Below are 16417 nucleotides of genomic sequence, written 5' to 3'. Positions count from 1 at the left end.
CGAGGGCGCGCGACTTTCGGAGCGATGACGCTCCCGGCCGGCTTCCGAAGAAGGCGCGGACCGAGGCTTTGCCTTCTCAAACACCTCCATCATTTTGACCCTGAATGCTTCCCACTCTTCGGAAAACGAATATTTCGTGGGGAATTTCATTTTTATTCGGAGACTCGTCTGACGAAAAGGTGGAGGTAGACCTATGGTGTCGTTTCTTTGACTTTTTTGACGAAGACAACGAGCAATGAGAATCGCTTCGGGATCTAGATCGATGACTTTCGCGTCAAGGAGATTTTTCCTCATGGGGTCTTGACTCGACGCTAGAGGCTTTTTGATCCTTCCGACCTACCTGTAGCTTTCCTCTCCTTTCTCGCAAGACCTTCCCTGTCATCGCCTGACACTTCGAACAGGCCTCCATGTCGTGGCCTTCTCCGAGGCACCACAAACACTTGTGGTGCGGGTCCGTGATTGACATTTTTGAGCCGCACGACTTGCATTTCTTAAAACCCGATCTCAGGGTCGTGGTCGGCGTCGATGACGAGGACATAATTCATCTTGTTATATTATATTTCTTCACAAAACTCGAGGCGCGCCGAATGTCCGAAGCAACGTAACTGCGGAAAAAAACAGAACTGAGGTCAACGGGCACTGCGCGTGCTACTTATACACCCGATGACGTCACCCTCGACGGAGGCCTTCGAAGGACCATCGACTCGACGACATCGACGCCCTCTGCTGAAAAACTTTACGACGAGCAGCAAAGCTGGATGGAATACATCTAAGATGAGGAATACGTTGGAGGACACAATCCACTCGAAATGTTTTTATTCTGTGACTCTTTATTAACAAATTGTGTAAGGAAAGGCCTATTTAGAAGGGTACCACAGCACATCTGATCTGGCACATGGCACTCTCGCCTTCGATCTGCAGGAGTGTGAAAAGCAAATTACACTAAATCATTCTGGTATTACATCAGGCTGCAGACGCAAGGATAATTATATTACCATAGAACATACTTGAGCAACTGCCAATAAGACAGCCCTATGCCGACTCCTGATCAATCCAAACTGTCTTGTACTTCTCCGAGCTTTCCAACGGTGCTCAGCTTAGCTACCAGCACTGCAACCCTCTAATGAGGGAATGCACTTTTCCAGCTCTGAGGTAAGTGACAGAGTGCACCACTCCCGCAACCACACTTATGCGGCACTGGTTGGCAGGCTGAGAGATTTCTCAAACCTCACCAACATGCTCAGGTACTGTGCTCAGTGGCCTGCTGGGACTTTGCTGGTCGAGGGCAGGGCCCATCGAGGCAGGGAAAGGCATTTGTCAGGTGTTGGTTGGGGAAGGGGCCAGAATCCCTGCTTGTTTCACAGATATCTATCCTGATGTCTTACAAGCCTCAAACTCTTCTCAGACAATCCAAACTTAAATTCCCCCATCTGCGTCCCGCCACCACCAAAGGCCACAACTCATCAGGTTTTGATGCAGCGCCAGAACCAGTATCAGAGTGATGATGTAATCCTGAAGGTGGTCCTTCACAATGAAACAAGGAGCAGAAAAGGTAGAAGGTGGAGTGTAGATTCCTCAAAAGGTTCAGCACCTTCACCTAAAAATGTGGAAAGGGGTGCTGCTACAGGCTGGTTAAGAGCAATAGGTTTGCAGTGGCTGAAAGGGTTTTGTGTGGCAGGGAGGGTGTGGGTAGGATAGATAACACACCAATCTCAAGTGCCAGTCTCTGTCCACGTGCTAGGAAAGGGTCACAGGAGGATTTCCCTATAAAGATGTGTTCCACAACTCAATGATAACAAAATGAGAGTGGTGCTCAAATTGCTTCAGCACCTTCTTGACTGTTTTTATACTTGTTCTGAGTAAAGACCATTTGTACAAAATCACCAATAACTGGGCTAAGTTATTCAGATTATCTGTTCCCCTGAGGGATGGTGCTTAGAGCCCTTGTCCGAGGTCTTCTGGCTCTCTTACATGAAATTTGCTGACTTAGTCTACCCTGTCAACAATCAAGCCCACGTTTTTACAACCCTCAGTAACAGGACTCATGTACAGCCGTGCTCTCTGCTTAAGGTGTATGACCCTCACTTGAGTGGTTTCTTGCAGCTCCAAGTTCTTCTTGCTCTGCCACGTTGCCCTTCCATCTCCAAGTTTCACTCATCCGGTTGCAAATTCGGACTCTCCCAACTCATTCACTGCCCCTTTCCTGCTCACCTGTAACGGCGTCATAAAACTCTTCCTCACTTTGCATTCTTCAGTAATAAATCTGGATTCCAAAGATGGCCGCTTTAGTGCATTGTCCTTGCCAACAGGCTAAATGTACTCGCATCGACAGGACACTGCTTCAAGTTTGGTAACTGTGGGTATACAGAAAAAGGTTGCGTTAGTGCAATATATCATAAAGTGGCAGCAAATTGACATACAACTAAAATGTTTTTACTATGTGTGATCAGACAGGATATTAGAATCATGAGCTCTGAATAAAATTAGTTTTCTCCAGGCACATTACCCATTCAATCAGACATCACACCCTCAATGCAAAAATAAATGACTGCTAATGCACAGTACAGAAGGAACAAGGTACTTACCTGTAACTATTGTTCTCCAGCATGGGTTTGGCATGGATTTGCAAGCTCATAAATATTCCCAGTCGTCAGGCTGGGAATCCTCTGTAAAGAAACAAATCAGTTTCAGTTTCGTTTCTGAACTGTCTTTCACCTAATAACCAATCACTGAGCTCTGGGTCATACTGCCCCCAGCCAATGACTGCCCACTACCTAAGCCCCTCCTCTGGCAGCCATCTTCAGATTTGGTAGCACGTAAAGTGGCAGTAGGACCAAGAGAAGAGTTGCAGAGGGGTAGGCGGGAGGGTTTGCATGTGAATCCATGCCAGACCCATGCTGGAGAATAATCGTTACAGGTAAGTAACTTGTTCCTTCTCCAGCATGGGGTCCGGCATGGATTCACATGCTCGTTACTAAAGAATACATAGTAGTACACACATGCACAACCACAGGAGGTGGCAAACGCTCAACATAAGCATCTCTTACCTCCTCACCAGGCTCACCTTCAAGCAAACAGGTTGCGCAGCACTGCTTTGCCGACTCTGGACTCCTCCCTGGAATCCCGGTTGACGCAATATAATCTCGTGATGGTGTGGGTCGACCTCCACGTAGCAGCCGTGCAGATGTCCAGCAGGGGCTCACCAGACAAGAACACCGTAGTAGCAGCGATCGCCTAGTCGAATGGGCTCTTGGATGGCCAGGCAACCGTCGGTTTGCCAACCGGTGACAATGGGTGATGCAGCCGGAGAGCCACCTGGAAATGGAAGCCTTGGAGAGGGCCTTCCCTTGGTTCACAGGTCCAAAGTTCACGGAAAGTTGTGACGTCTTCCGAAAACTCTGTGTGCAGTCCACGTTGAACTTCAGTGCTCTAGCCACATCCAGCGAGTGCAAAGGCCTCTCGCCGGCGACAAAGGCATCGGAAAGAACACAGGCAACACCAAGGGCTCGTGAAATGTCAAATAAGGTGGCTTACAGGACAGGGCCCGAATCTCACCCACTCGTCGTGCTGATATGATGGCCATGAGGAACGCTGTGTTCCACGTCAAAAACTTCAGTGGAATTGTCTGCATAGGTTCGAATGGAGGGCCCATGAGCCTAGTCAGCACTGAGTTCCCACGCCGGGGCTGGAGCCTTCACCGGCTGGAACAAACGGACCAGTCCTTTAATAAACTCCTTAACGAGACCGTGTGATCATAACAACGACCGTCCCAGCGACCTGGTGTAGGGGGAGATAGCCGCCAGATGAACTTTGATGGAGCCATGGGCCAGTCCTGCTTTGGCCAACGAAAGCAAACACGGTAGCACTTGCGGAGTCGTGACTCGTAGCGGGTCGATCTTCTGTGTACGGCACCAAACAGCGAACCTCTTCTATTTATGTCCGTAGCATTTAAGAGTACACGATGCTCTGTCCTTGGCAAGAACTTCCTTGCAGTCCACAGGGAGATCGTAACCTCGGAACTCTAATGCTGCAGGAGCCAGGCCTTCAGGGGTCAGCGATCTTGGGTCGTGGTGCAGAATTGCGCCTCCTTCCCTGGCGAGAAGATCTGCGACCACCGGAAGCTTGACTGGAGGGGACGCTGACAAGTCAAGAAGGTATAGGTACCAGATCTGCCTGACGAGGATCATCCTGCACCGGGACCGTCTGTGTTGAATGACTAGACGAAGAAGCAACGGCAACGGAGGGAACGCATACAGAAACAGGCCGTCCCAGGGGAATGAGAATGCGCCCCCATGCTCCCCGGCTGGGGAATCCTGCTGGCGAACGTCCGGTACGTGGTGTTAGTCGCTGTCGCAAATAGATCGATCTGGGGATTGCCCCATCTGCGGAACAGGTGATCCACTTGGTCCTGCCGAAGCTCCCACTCGTGGCAAGAGCGCAACTCCTTGCTGAGCGAGTCGGCGACTTTGTTCTTCACTCCTGCCATATGCAACGGGATGAGGAACATTCCCTGGGCGATGGTCCAGTGCCACAGGTCCTGCGCTTCTTTGGAGAGCGCCGGGGATCTGGTGCCCCACTGCTTCCTGATGTAGAACATGGTGGTGGTATTGGCCTTGAAGACCCGTACCACCTTGCCCTTGAGGGACGGAAGGAAAGACTTGAGGGCCCAAAACACCACCCGCAGCTCCAACACGATGTGCAACGTCTTCTCCGGTAGCCACAGGACTCTTGCGTGAAGACTTCCGGTGTGAGCTCACCATCCTTCCAGGGAGGCGTCCGTCATGACCGTCTCCTGCTGAGGTGGGGTCTGGAAATCCGCACCTCCGGACAGATGTGCGCAAACTCCCCACCACCATATCGCTCGACCGAAACTCTTGTCGAGTGTGATCTAGTCCTCGAAGCTTCCCGACACTTATATCCAATGGGCATCGAGAACTCTTGTAGTGGATGCATCTGTAGCCTGCACAGTCGAATGAGGTATATGCATGATGACATCATGCCAAGCAAAGACTTGATGGACCTCACTCTTGTGATCTTCAGGGCCAACAGCGACTGTGCCTTGCCCAAGATGGCCACTATCCTCTCCTCCGACTGAGACGCCAGGCATGACACTGTGTTGAGTCGGGATCCCAGAAACAGCACGTCTTGCGATGGAGTCAAGCAGGACTTCGCATATTTCACTGAGAACCCCAGATCCGTGAGAAAGTGGACGGTCCTCGCTGTGTGGTCGGCGGCAATGTCCTTGGAGCTGTTCCAAGTAAGGGTAGACGTGGATCCCTTGTAGACGCAGCTGCGCCACCACCAGCGCCAGGCACTTGGTGAAAACCCTGGGCGCCGACTTCAATCCAAAGGGAAGGGCCTTGAATTGATAATGCTGCCCTTGAACCACGAATCGCAGAAACTTGCGATGCCCCTTGTGAATGGGGATGTGGAAGTAAGCCTCCTCCAACTCCAGCGACAACAGAAAGTCCCCTTCTTACAGCTGTCCAAGCACGTACCCATGAGTCACCATCCGGAACTTTTTGGACTTGATGTATTTGTATAGACAACGGAGGTCTAGGATGGGCCTCCAGCCGCCGGTCTTCTTTTTTACGAGGAAGTAACGAGAGTACACTTCGGAGCCCCGAAGCCTCTTTGGGACAAGCTCTATCGTGCCCTTCAGCATGGAGCGCACCTCCTGCAGCAGCTGAGGGATGTGGCATTCCTGCCGGGCCACCGGTGGTATAGAGGGACACTTCAGTTGAAATTTCGGGGTGTGTCTGTGGGCGAGAGTGTCCAGCACCCAGCGGTCAGTGGAGATGGTCTTCCACAGGCTGACGAAGCTCGCCAGGTGGCCTCCCATCAGGATGCACGGGTGGTGGCCCGACGCCACGGCTGCTTCAATCCTGCTTGGACGTCGATGGCCCGCCTTGGGTACCCTAGCGACAACAACATTCTCCTCCAGACTTGGCGTGGCCCCTGTTGTTCTCCTGGGCCAACAAGTGGGAGGGTTGACGGTAAGACGAGGCACCTCCACTGAAACCTTTGGAGGATCCTTGGGATTTGCCGCCTGAGGTCCAAAAGCATGGCTGTCGCTGCTGAAGCGTGCCCAAGACACGAGCCATCTCCGTCTTGATGGCCTGAAGAGACTCTTCTTTGGCCTTTCCCTAACAAATTGTCCCTGAAGGGCATGTCCAACACCTTGGATTGCACGTCCTGATGAAAAATGGTGGCCCTAAGCAAGCCCCGCCAATGAAGGCAAACGCTGTTGCCCATTTGGCAGAAGCCCGTGTCGGCAATGTCCGTGGCCACCCTGATGGCATGGTCCGACGCCACCTCACCTTCCTGCAGGGGAGCGATCTTGAACCACAGTTCCTGGTTGTAAGGCGCCACAATAGCTAGAGCGTTGGCGGCCTTGATGGTCGTCGCTGCCGATGCGATAACGCGTTGCCCCATGGCATCCAACTTCTTCCCTCACTTTCCCGGGGGGGGTGGGGGTGGAGGCCGCTGAAGAGAAGGAGCCCGAAGGCTACTTCTTGGCTTCTGCCGAAACCACAGACTCCGGTGACAGTTGGGTCCGCAAGCACTTGGGCACAAAGACCGGCACCCTGTACTTCTTCTCATAACGGTCCCTCTTCGCCGGGGCCATGGAAGGGTTCTTCATGAGGGCCAACCCCTCGTCCCAAATGTCATCCAGGGACTGACAGGGCGGTCTTCCTCTTGGCCTTGCGGCACTGGTATAGGAAACCTTTCTTCTTCTCCTCAGGAACAAGCTGGAAGAGCTCCGAAGCCCTGGAGATCATGGCCTGAAATGAGCATATCCGTTGGGTGGTAAAGATCTGAGAGGTGGAGACGGGAGGTCCCCCAACCTGCCATCATCGTCCGTGCCCGTCGTTGCTGTGTCAGGTTCCGTCTCATCCCTGGAGGGAGGGGGCAAAGGGTGGCAAGGAGGTGGAGGGTGAACTTTCCTCTTCTTGGTCAGTGGTTCCCCCGTCGGTACCGGTGCCGCGGAGGTTGGGTGGGCGCCAGTGCAACAGGCATCCTCGTCTGGATCGCCGAGACCGGCAAAACAGAGAATGTCCGCTGAGATATCTCCAGGTGGCCACTGAGGCAGCTGTGGTGACAGAGGCGGAGATGAAACCGGTGACAGAGGTATAGGCTGGTCGCCCAGGCCCCCACCGCCCTGCTGTTCCTCATTGTCGCCCTCATCGGCGCCCTCGTCGGAATCCTCCTGGATGGTCTGGAGGCAGGTAAGCTCCTCCTCTGAGGAGCTATCCGTGCCCTGGAGGTCTACTGCCACCCCCTTCTCTGCGACCAGAGTGACAGCTTCGGTGAAATGACTGGCATCATCTTCTCCGGTGTCTTCTCTATGGGCTGAAAAGAGGACTCCCTCTTGGCGGGCAGGGATACTTCGTCTTCGGGGCCGCGTCCTGCCGGTCCGCCATGGCGGCCTTCGCGGGTGATGCCACCACCCCATCGATGGAAGGCTGAGCCTTCGTCGGATGTACCTGGGCCTTCACGGTCTTGGTCGAACGTGCAGCCTTCTCCTTAGGGGATGGGTCCGCGTCCCGCCCCTCTTGGCCTTCTCTGCCGGGCCGGTCTTGGGCTTCTCCTCGAGTATGCCCAGATGGCCGACTTCCTCTTTGACGAAGATCCCGAGCGTTGGTGATCGAAGCCGCTGGATACGCTGTACTCTCCCTGGCCACCGAGGAGCAAGTCACAACAGCGCTCCCAGTGACAGTGGACTTGCGGTGCTTGGCCTTTTATTGGGCCCCATGGGAAGAGCGCCCTCAAAGGTCTTAGAAGACCACTCAGTTTTCTTGGTAGCAGGGGAGGCATGCTGCTGGGACCCATCCAGAGCAGGGGCCTTGGACTGCAGCTACTCCTTGAGCCGCCTCTTGTCGATCCTTCAGCATGTGGGGCACCATCTCCTGACAAAACGCACGTGTCCTCCTCCACGTGCATTGGGTCCGGGTACAGGCAGTAGAATGCTTGTCGTCCGAGAAGACATTTGGCAAGCCGCACTCAGAACAAATCTTGAAAAGGGGAGCTAAATCCTTCTTCTCGTCCGACATTTCCACGCAGCGTTCCTCCATGAAGAAACTCAATGAAATTGGCCCTTGAGGGGCGCTGAAGAATCCGAAAAACGGATCCCCGTTAATCAGAAGGTAGATCGATGGAGCGCAAAGCTTGATTGACCAAAAATATAGTAAACACTTTCCCAAAATGCAGTAAAAGCTTGAGAGCTAAGCACGAGGACTCCCAACACTTGAAGGTGCGGTAAAAATCTGAAGATGGCTGCCAGGGAAGGGGCTTAGGTAGAGGGCAGTCATTGGCTGGGAGCAGTACGACCCAGAGCTCAGTGATTGGTTATTAGGAGAAAGACAGTTCAGAAATTAAACAAAAAGATTTTTTCTTTACCGAGGATTCCCAGCCTGACGACGGGGAATATTCATGAGCATGTGAATCTATGCCAGACACCATGCTGGAGAAGTGACATACTTTTCAAATCAAAGCAAATGTGTTTTAACGACATGCAGTCATAGTTATCCAGCACGGGAGGGATGGAGGTAACCCATTTTATGAGCAAAACATTTTCATCGTTGCTATAAATTAGCTTGATAGAAACACAAGTGAATGATTTCCAAGTGTTGAGAAACTCTGAAAACAACTTTTTTTCTTAGTTCTCTGTAAATCGGTTACTTCTCAAAATGTCTATTTGTGAGCTGGATCAGCATCTCAACGGAGATGATATAACTGGGTTTGAGCACCCTGGCTGGGAGGGGAAAACCCTTACAGTACAGAACCTTTTATTTACCGGTAACTGTCGGTTTTAGCCTTACAATAACATGCTGTTCGCAATGCTGGATATACAGCCACTCTGAGGTAGGGCCCATAGTGACAAAAAAGTGTAAACCATACATTCTATCTGATATATCGCATTATCGCTATATTCCATCTTCTCATCTATCATTTGACCTTCAAGTAAAATGCTGCAAACGTGCCAATGATTCTTTCTTCCCATTACCACCACAAGACACTAGACAACGGAGTAGGAAAGGGGCATTTGGGGAGTACAACATAAAGGTTAGCACCATTCTCCATGTATGTTGAGGATTAAGAAACCATGATAAATATTTTAACGCAGACCATATTTATTGCCAGGACAGCCCCTGGGTAAGAGACCCCCAGACTTGGGGACAGGAGTACAGGTTGGGCCCAAAACCGCAAACAGGATGGATGAAGGTAACTAGCAAAGTTAATCTGCGTCCCCTCTACCTGTGAGGTGAACTTCCAAATTCAGTCTATACCTCGGTCTTTGAGGTTTTTCAACTACTGTGGCCTCTCCTTAGGTCTTCAAAGTGCTGGTTGAAAGGGATTCCAGAACCTGAATTAGGGAAATGTCCAAACTATTACTTCTGTGCTACTATCACCGTCAGCTTTGGATAATTGGCTACTCCCTCTAGCAGCTAAGCATGCGAGTATGGTTTCTGTGGGTGACATAGTTAAAGTCCTCCAAGAGACTACGAAGGAGGCAGTCAATTCTTAAGTGCCACTTAGGACTACGCTGGTGCCAATTAAAAAAGTGAACATATGGTTCACACAAGAACTTCAAAAGTTAAAAGCGGTAAAAAAATGTATGCTTTTATGCATGGAAATCATCTACAGAGGAGAGAAATAGGGAGGCGAATAACAAAGCCTCCAAAGTGTTCAAGCTTGCTGTTATAGAGGCTAAGAAAACCATGTTTGATGTTCGAATTCTAGAGGCTCGGCATGAGTCCAAAAAACTCTTTAAGGTCATGAAAGAATTGGAAGACCTGTGCCCAGGGGATCGGGATGGGCTGATAAAAAGCAGAGCGGTGTTCACCCATTGAAGAGGCCATGCTGAGCAAGCTCCATAGGATTAAACAAAATATTGGGGATAGGAGGAATGTGGTCGATTGTGTAGAGTTGGTGGCAAAACGCACTACACAAAGAGCTTCAGAGTGGCAATTTTGCTTTTGTGCAGTTACTGAGGTAGATCTGGCCGTCATTATTGATAAATTGAAGCCCACAAATTGTAAAGGGGACTCATGTCCAGCCACCATCATTAAAGCATGTACTCCTATGTTGCTTGAACCCGTGAATACATTTGTTAATGCCTCCTTTGCAGAAAATCATGTTCCTGACATGATAAAAAGTGTGTGGATGACTCTTGCTAAAAAAAGCGAGGTCTCTGTCCTTTTGAGCCGGCTAACTACAGGCCTATTACTAACAACGTCTTTTGTACTAAACATTTTAGATCATGTGGCATATCTTCAGATTTTACAATATTTTAATAATCATATTTTACATAAAAGGCAATCTGATTTTAGACAGGGACATGACATGGAAACAGCATGTTGGATCTGACGTCCAGTCTCTTACGTGTCATGATAAGGGACAAACAGCTCTCCTTATGCTATTGGATCCATCTGTAGCTTTCGACCTGGTGGACCATGCGCTGCTTATTATCAGGTTGAAGGATGAGGCAGATTTTTCAGAGGAGACGCTGCTTGGATGGGCTCATTCTTAAACAGATTTGTAGCGATATAGCGGAGGCCAGACCAACAGTTCTGCAGTTTGGAGTTCCTAAGGGAGCCTGCTTATGGCCATCCCTTTATTATATTTTCTTTTTCCCACTTTTTAAGTTGTTGGAAGAATTGGCTTCACAAATGATACTGATGACACACAGTGTGTCACCCCTCTGCCTGGAGATTATGAGCAAAACACAAAAGCTAAATGAAGTCTATGATATCATTCATGTTTGGATGATGCAGAATGGTCTTACTTTGAACAAGGAAAAGACTGAACTGATGGTTGTAGGAACAGTTCAAAAAATCTTAAAGCTGGGAGCTGAGTAAAGAATGTTTAGTGTGGCGAAATGTGATCTAGAAATTAATAAGAAATTTAAAACACTAGGAGTTCATTTGGACCAAAATTTCAATATTAACGCCCAAGTGGACAGTTGCTTTCCACATAAGCATATTATATCAAGCTGTTAGTGCAAATTTGCCCCTACATTGCTAAGGAAAATTGTGAGACAATAGCAAGAGCTAATATAGGATCCAAGATTGATTATTGTGGTAGCCTGTTAGTTGGCATCAAGAAGGCAGAATGTGCCAGACTGCAGATGATGAATGCTACTGAAATGTAGAAGACAAAATTGAAGAGCTTGCTTTTTAGATAGTTTAGCACCTTCTTAGTATGCATTATGACCTTCTGTAGCCTTGCTGAATCTCCCTATTTTGTGTCCGTTTGTCTTGTGCCCATAAGCCTCAGGGTCCCGAGGTGCGAGGTACAAATATATAAAGTAAAGAATGGAGTATTACAGACGCGGCCGGTGCAGAATAGGTTGGCTGCCTCCGGGGGAATAATGGCCTCCATGCTGGGGTTGCTAAGCTTTTCCTGGTTCTGGCCACCCTCTCGGTCACCTCTCTATGACAATCTCCCTCCTCATTGCTTCACCACTGGTTTGTGTCTCTTCCTGCATTTACTTCTTAATCAGGGTCACTCAGGCCTTCATGTACCAACCGACACTGAGTAAATGGATTATCCAAAAGCTTTTGCCTACTATACAGCTCCCCAGTCTCCCCAACTCCCCTCCTCAACCTCCCGGGTATCTCCTCCGATTACTTCCTTAATCTCTCCACCTGCTACTTCCCTCATCTGTTCATTCACAAACTAGCTCAAACAAGGTTGGTCTATTCCTGCCTACTCGGTCTTCTCTTCACTCCTCTTAGCCTTGATCTCCTCCTGAATATGCTGGATCATTTTAATGGTGCTCTGCTGTATCCCTTCTCCAACGACCTCCTCCAACAAATCTACCCCATACACTGTCTCCAACCTCCTCTTCCTTTTACCCAAGCTCCTCCTTTAGCTTGCTCAGCTCCTACAACTATACCCCAACTTTCTGCTTAATTCTCCCAAGCCCCACAATAAATTCTCCAACCTCCCCAAAAAGACCTCGAGTCTCCTCCCTTTTGCTTTCCTGTCACCTTCCAGCTCTATCCACATTTTCTCCGAGTATCTCCAAACTCCTTCCTGCTCCTGCTAACAGCAGACTCCCTCATTCATCATACCTCCCACACTGACTGACTGGTAGCCCGGGCTTACAAAATGTCTTACACCTCCTTCCAACTTCCTTTTGGGGTAAGAGTGGGCTGAGTTGAGGTAGGAGGCTTTTGTGTACTTTATTGGCACTCAATGGGTCTTCAGTGACTGATGACCGCAGGCATAGGAACTACATTTGCCCTCAGCTCCCCCTACCCGTTTAGTTTGCTGGTATTGGTGTAGGTATGGGTTGGTCAGATCCTCCCTTTGCAGATTTTTAGAGCAGGTCCTGTCCTCGCGTTAGTGGAGTAGAGCGCACAGGTTCTGATGCCTTTGGACAACTGCCTGTCCATTCACTTAAATGGGCCCCCTTGTTCATCCCATTAGTTCTGTAGGAGCAAGTATAGTGGTAGGCAGTATATTCAGGTGGTCCCTTGAAGGGACCTGTGCCTATTTTAACCTGGAAGAAGGTTTAACCCTCGAGGACACCACTTTCCGCGAGGGCCATCTTCCAGGTTTGGACAGGGAGCATGGCTGGGCAGGTTAGGCGTTATAATTTCTGATTCAGGTCCCATGGCATTATAGTATATGTAGCCTCCATATAACTGTCCCCTAAGAAACAAGACCGCAGTGCAGTACCTCTGGGGCCACCATCCTGCTCCATTCAAGATAGGGTCAGAGGCTCATGAAAATTCTGCCAACAAGGAAGCAGTTGCAGGCAAATCTTCAAGTCGGAGCAGTGGGCTAAGAGTCACAGAAGTCGAGGCACTGAAGCTAGAGTCTGGTGCAAACCACTTCAAGGGAGGCACATCTCTGATGCTCGAAGAGTGCTGACACCACCCGCACTTTAACACTTTTTATTAGCATTTTCATAACAGCCACAACATCAAAAGAACCCACAATACTCTCCCCCCTCGAACCGTCTATCTTCATATACCTGTTAATCCATCAGGGCATTTTCTTACACCTCATCGTCAACAGTGAGCAGTCGTTCATGTCTGATAGTTCCACTAGGGCCAAGCCAGTGCTGTGGTAACCCCACACTGTCCTTCCCACCCTCCCACATCCAGACATCAGCCATTCATGGCGGCTTCAAATCATTGTCTTTCGATAGGTCGTTCAACAATTGGGTCCAATGTATTCTCACTCCCTCCCCTTCCATCTCAGTTTTAGCTTTCTGCAGTATTGCCAGCTCCGCTTACCCCACCTATGAACATCCACCTGCCGCATGGTAATTTTCCACGCTATATCCACTCAGCGTTTGGCAAGTATTAGTAGGAACCGAGTCATCCTATTTCGTACCTTATGTTTTTTCCCCCTGGGAGAACTCCCCAAATGCAGGTTCCCGGGTTGCACTCCAGCTTAGTCCCCAACAATTTGCCCACCCCCTTAATCACCTTATCCCAATACTCAGCTATTACTTCACATTCCCATATCATGTGGCAGAATCCAGCCGGACCTCAGCCGCACCTGGGGCACTCATCCAATAAGTCATTGTTCATTGCCTTTAGCCTAACTGGGGTTACATATGTTCTGTGAATCAGTTGAAATCGGGCATTACGTGACGCCTTCCGGACCAACTCCCATATCTTTGCCCATTCCTTTTCCGATAACTGGTGTCCCATATCCACCTCCCATTTTTCCTTCACCCTCAGCTCCCCTTTGGGTTTCTCCTCCTGCAGGGCTTTATAGATCCGAGAGATCTTTGCCCTATCCCTGGTCTGGTCCAGCAGTAACTGCAGCAGCGGGCCCGCTACCGGTTCCTCCAGGATTCCCTCCCATATTTCCGCCAGCCTGCCTCAGTTTCTGATCTATCCCCCCAAGGTAGGTTACCATCATACAACCCTCTGGGTCCCCTCATGCAAACATATTTTTTTCACGTTTCCCTCACTACTTCAAACACTATGGACCTCCCCTTGCTACCCACTGGATACCATAGCAACTCTGCACCTATCCGATGCGGTGTCAGGTACCCTATCAGCCCTTTCAGAGTACCCCCCCCCACCCCCTGGTTGATCCCATAACAGGACCACCTGCAATTGTGCCGCCACAAAGTACTTCTCATAGTCCGGTAGACCCAGCCTACCCTCCACCCTAGGTCTGCGTAGTATTGTTAGAGATACCCTCCTCCTCCTCCCCGTGTTCCGTAATAGTTCCCCCACTTTGCTGTCAAGCATTCTAAAAAAGATTTTAACCCCATACGGAATATTGGTGAAAAGTAGAGCAGTCGTGGCAGGATCACTATTTTACACAGTGCCACTCTACCCATCAGGGAGAGAGGAAAGGCCCTTCAAAATTAAACCGAATCTCCTATCTTTGACAGCGCTCTCCCTGTATTGTGTACAAACGTCTCGTCTATTTCCTGGAATACCTGTATACCCAATTATTTAAGCGACTCCCACTCCCATTTTATCCCCAGCCTCGGTAGGTCCTCCACCTGGCACTCTCGTATACGCCCCAATGGAAACAGAACGGACTTATCTATATTAACACGGAAGCCGGACATATACTGAAAATTCAGCAGCATTTCCAGTAACTTCGGGAGGTACACCCATGGGTTGATACATACAAAAGCAGGTTGTCGGCATATAGTGAAACTACATGCCTCAGAACCCCCACTTCAATCCCTGCTTCCATAATTTCCTGCCGCAAAAACACTGCTTGAGGTTCCAAGGCCAAAGCAAATAAAATTGGGGAAGCTGCACAGCCCTGCCGAGTCTCCCTGCCCAGCTCCCACGTCCCAGACACCCAATTATTGGTCCTCACCATTGCCCTTGGTTTTTATAGAGCAGACCCAGCCATCTACGAATGCTTTCCCCAAATCCAAATTCCCTTAACACCAGAAATAACCATTTTCATTCCAGCGAATCAAACGCTTTCATGGCGTCAAAGGAGGCTATTGGTATATCCAGGTCTTCACTTGGTCCATGACGTGATGGGGCGAGTGCTATTTCCAGAGGTGTTCCTCCCCCCAAAAAACCCCCCTTGCCCGGTGGACCAGTTGTGGCGGCACCTTCGCCCACCTGGTTGCAAGGATTTTCCCCAAAATCTTCCTGTCCACGTTTAATAGGGAAATAGGCTGATTTGCCTCACAATCCAGCGGGTCCTTTCCTTCCTTCATGATTACCGTAATCACTGCTTCTCTCATTGATTCCGGCCGAAGCCCCTTCCGGAACGCTTCCTTGTACACCTTCTGGAGTTGCGGGGCCAGCAGATCAGCAAACGTTGAGCAACATTCTATGGGAAACCCGTCACTACCAGGAGCCGTGCCTTTCCTCATGTTGCGTATTGCCCACCGAATATCCCCCTCCTCAATTGGGGCATACAATTCCTCTCTCACATCTTCCCCTATTTTCGGCAAGTGTATTAGTTCCATAGGGTCCTCCACATACCCCTTTTCACTCGCTTACAATTCTCTATAAAAGGCTAGAAATGCTTCATTAATCCTCTCTTGTGTGCCAACTACCTCTCCCGAACCGGTCCTAATTTGGGTAAGGACTCGACTACGGTTCTCTCTGCTTATCAGCCAGGACAAAAACTTTCCCGCCCTATCCCCCTCCCCCTGCAATCGTACATCTCGCTTACTATTATCAAAATGCACCAACTCTGCCAGTTTCTTATGGTGAAGCTCAAGATTTTGCACCAGACTCTTCCCCCTCCCCCACCGGGGTAACACTTGCCGCTTCCCTTTCTAATTCCGCCACCTGGGCCTCCATCCTTTGCAATGTGTCTAGTAACCTTTTCCATTTACCTACCGTCGTGGAGAGGCACATCCCTCTTATAATCGCCTTGAAGGCCTCCCAGAGCGACTCCCTGGATATCACTGATCCCTCATTTAGCTAAAATTAAGTTTTGATCCCCTTGAGAATTTCGTTGACAAATGCCCCATCTCCCAATGCCTCTCTCTGCATTCTCCAATACCGTTGGGGTGGCCTCCCACTGGTACCAAACAACTTAACCACCAAGGGAGAATGGTCCGATAGTAAGTCCCAGATATTCTGGCCCCTCAAAGAGTTGATAATGTTCCCTCCCAGTCAAGAGATCCAGGCGAGAGTACTAACCGTGCACTCCCGAGTAGTATGAAAACCCCCTTTCCTCACCATGCCTTTCCCTCCATATCTCCACCAGGTCCAGTTCCCCCATCACCCTATGGAGCAATGCTGTCATGTGTTATTTTTTAGCAGGCCCCTTGCCCCCAGACCCATCCAGAAATTCATCCAAGTGACAATTAAAATCACCTCCCCTAAGTATCAGGTTCCCTCTGCACACCCCCATCCTTCGCAGGACCACCCGGAAGTATTCCCCATCTTCGATATTCATAATTTCCCCAACCTCCCCAGCATCTCCTTCCCCACGTGTCTCTTGT

General features: G+C 49.8%; 1 protein-coding gene across 4 annotated transcripts in view; it reads right to left on the bottom strand.

The window, feature by feature from the left end:
* OSBPL2 (oxysterol binding protein like 2) overlaps window positions 1-16417 on the bottom strand; it is a 1093509-nt gene that overhangs the window by 829868 nt on the left and 247224 nt on the right. For 3 of the 4 annotated variants that reach the window (XM_069650733.1, XM_069650731.1, XM_069650732.1), the window contains one exon: window positions 2212-2354. In XM_069650733.1, coding sequence (XP_069506834.1) covers window positions 2212-2248 — 37 coding nt within the window. In that variant the 5' untranslated portion in view covers window positions 2249-2354. The other variant, XM_069650730.1, reaches the window with a different exon arrangement.

The sequence above is a fragment of the Ambystoma mexicanum genome, chromosome 3p (assembly GCF_040938575.1).
Source record: "Ambystoma mexicanum isolate Mex_15411 chromosome 3p, UKY_AmexF1_1, whole genome shotgun sequence".
Taxonomy (NCBI): domain Eukaryota; kingdom Metazoa; phylum Chordata; class Amphibia; order Caudata; family Ambystomatidae; genus Ambystoma; species Ambystoma mexicanum.
Note: the sequence above shows the minus strand (reverse complement) of the source record. Positions and strands in the feature narration are given on the sequence as shown.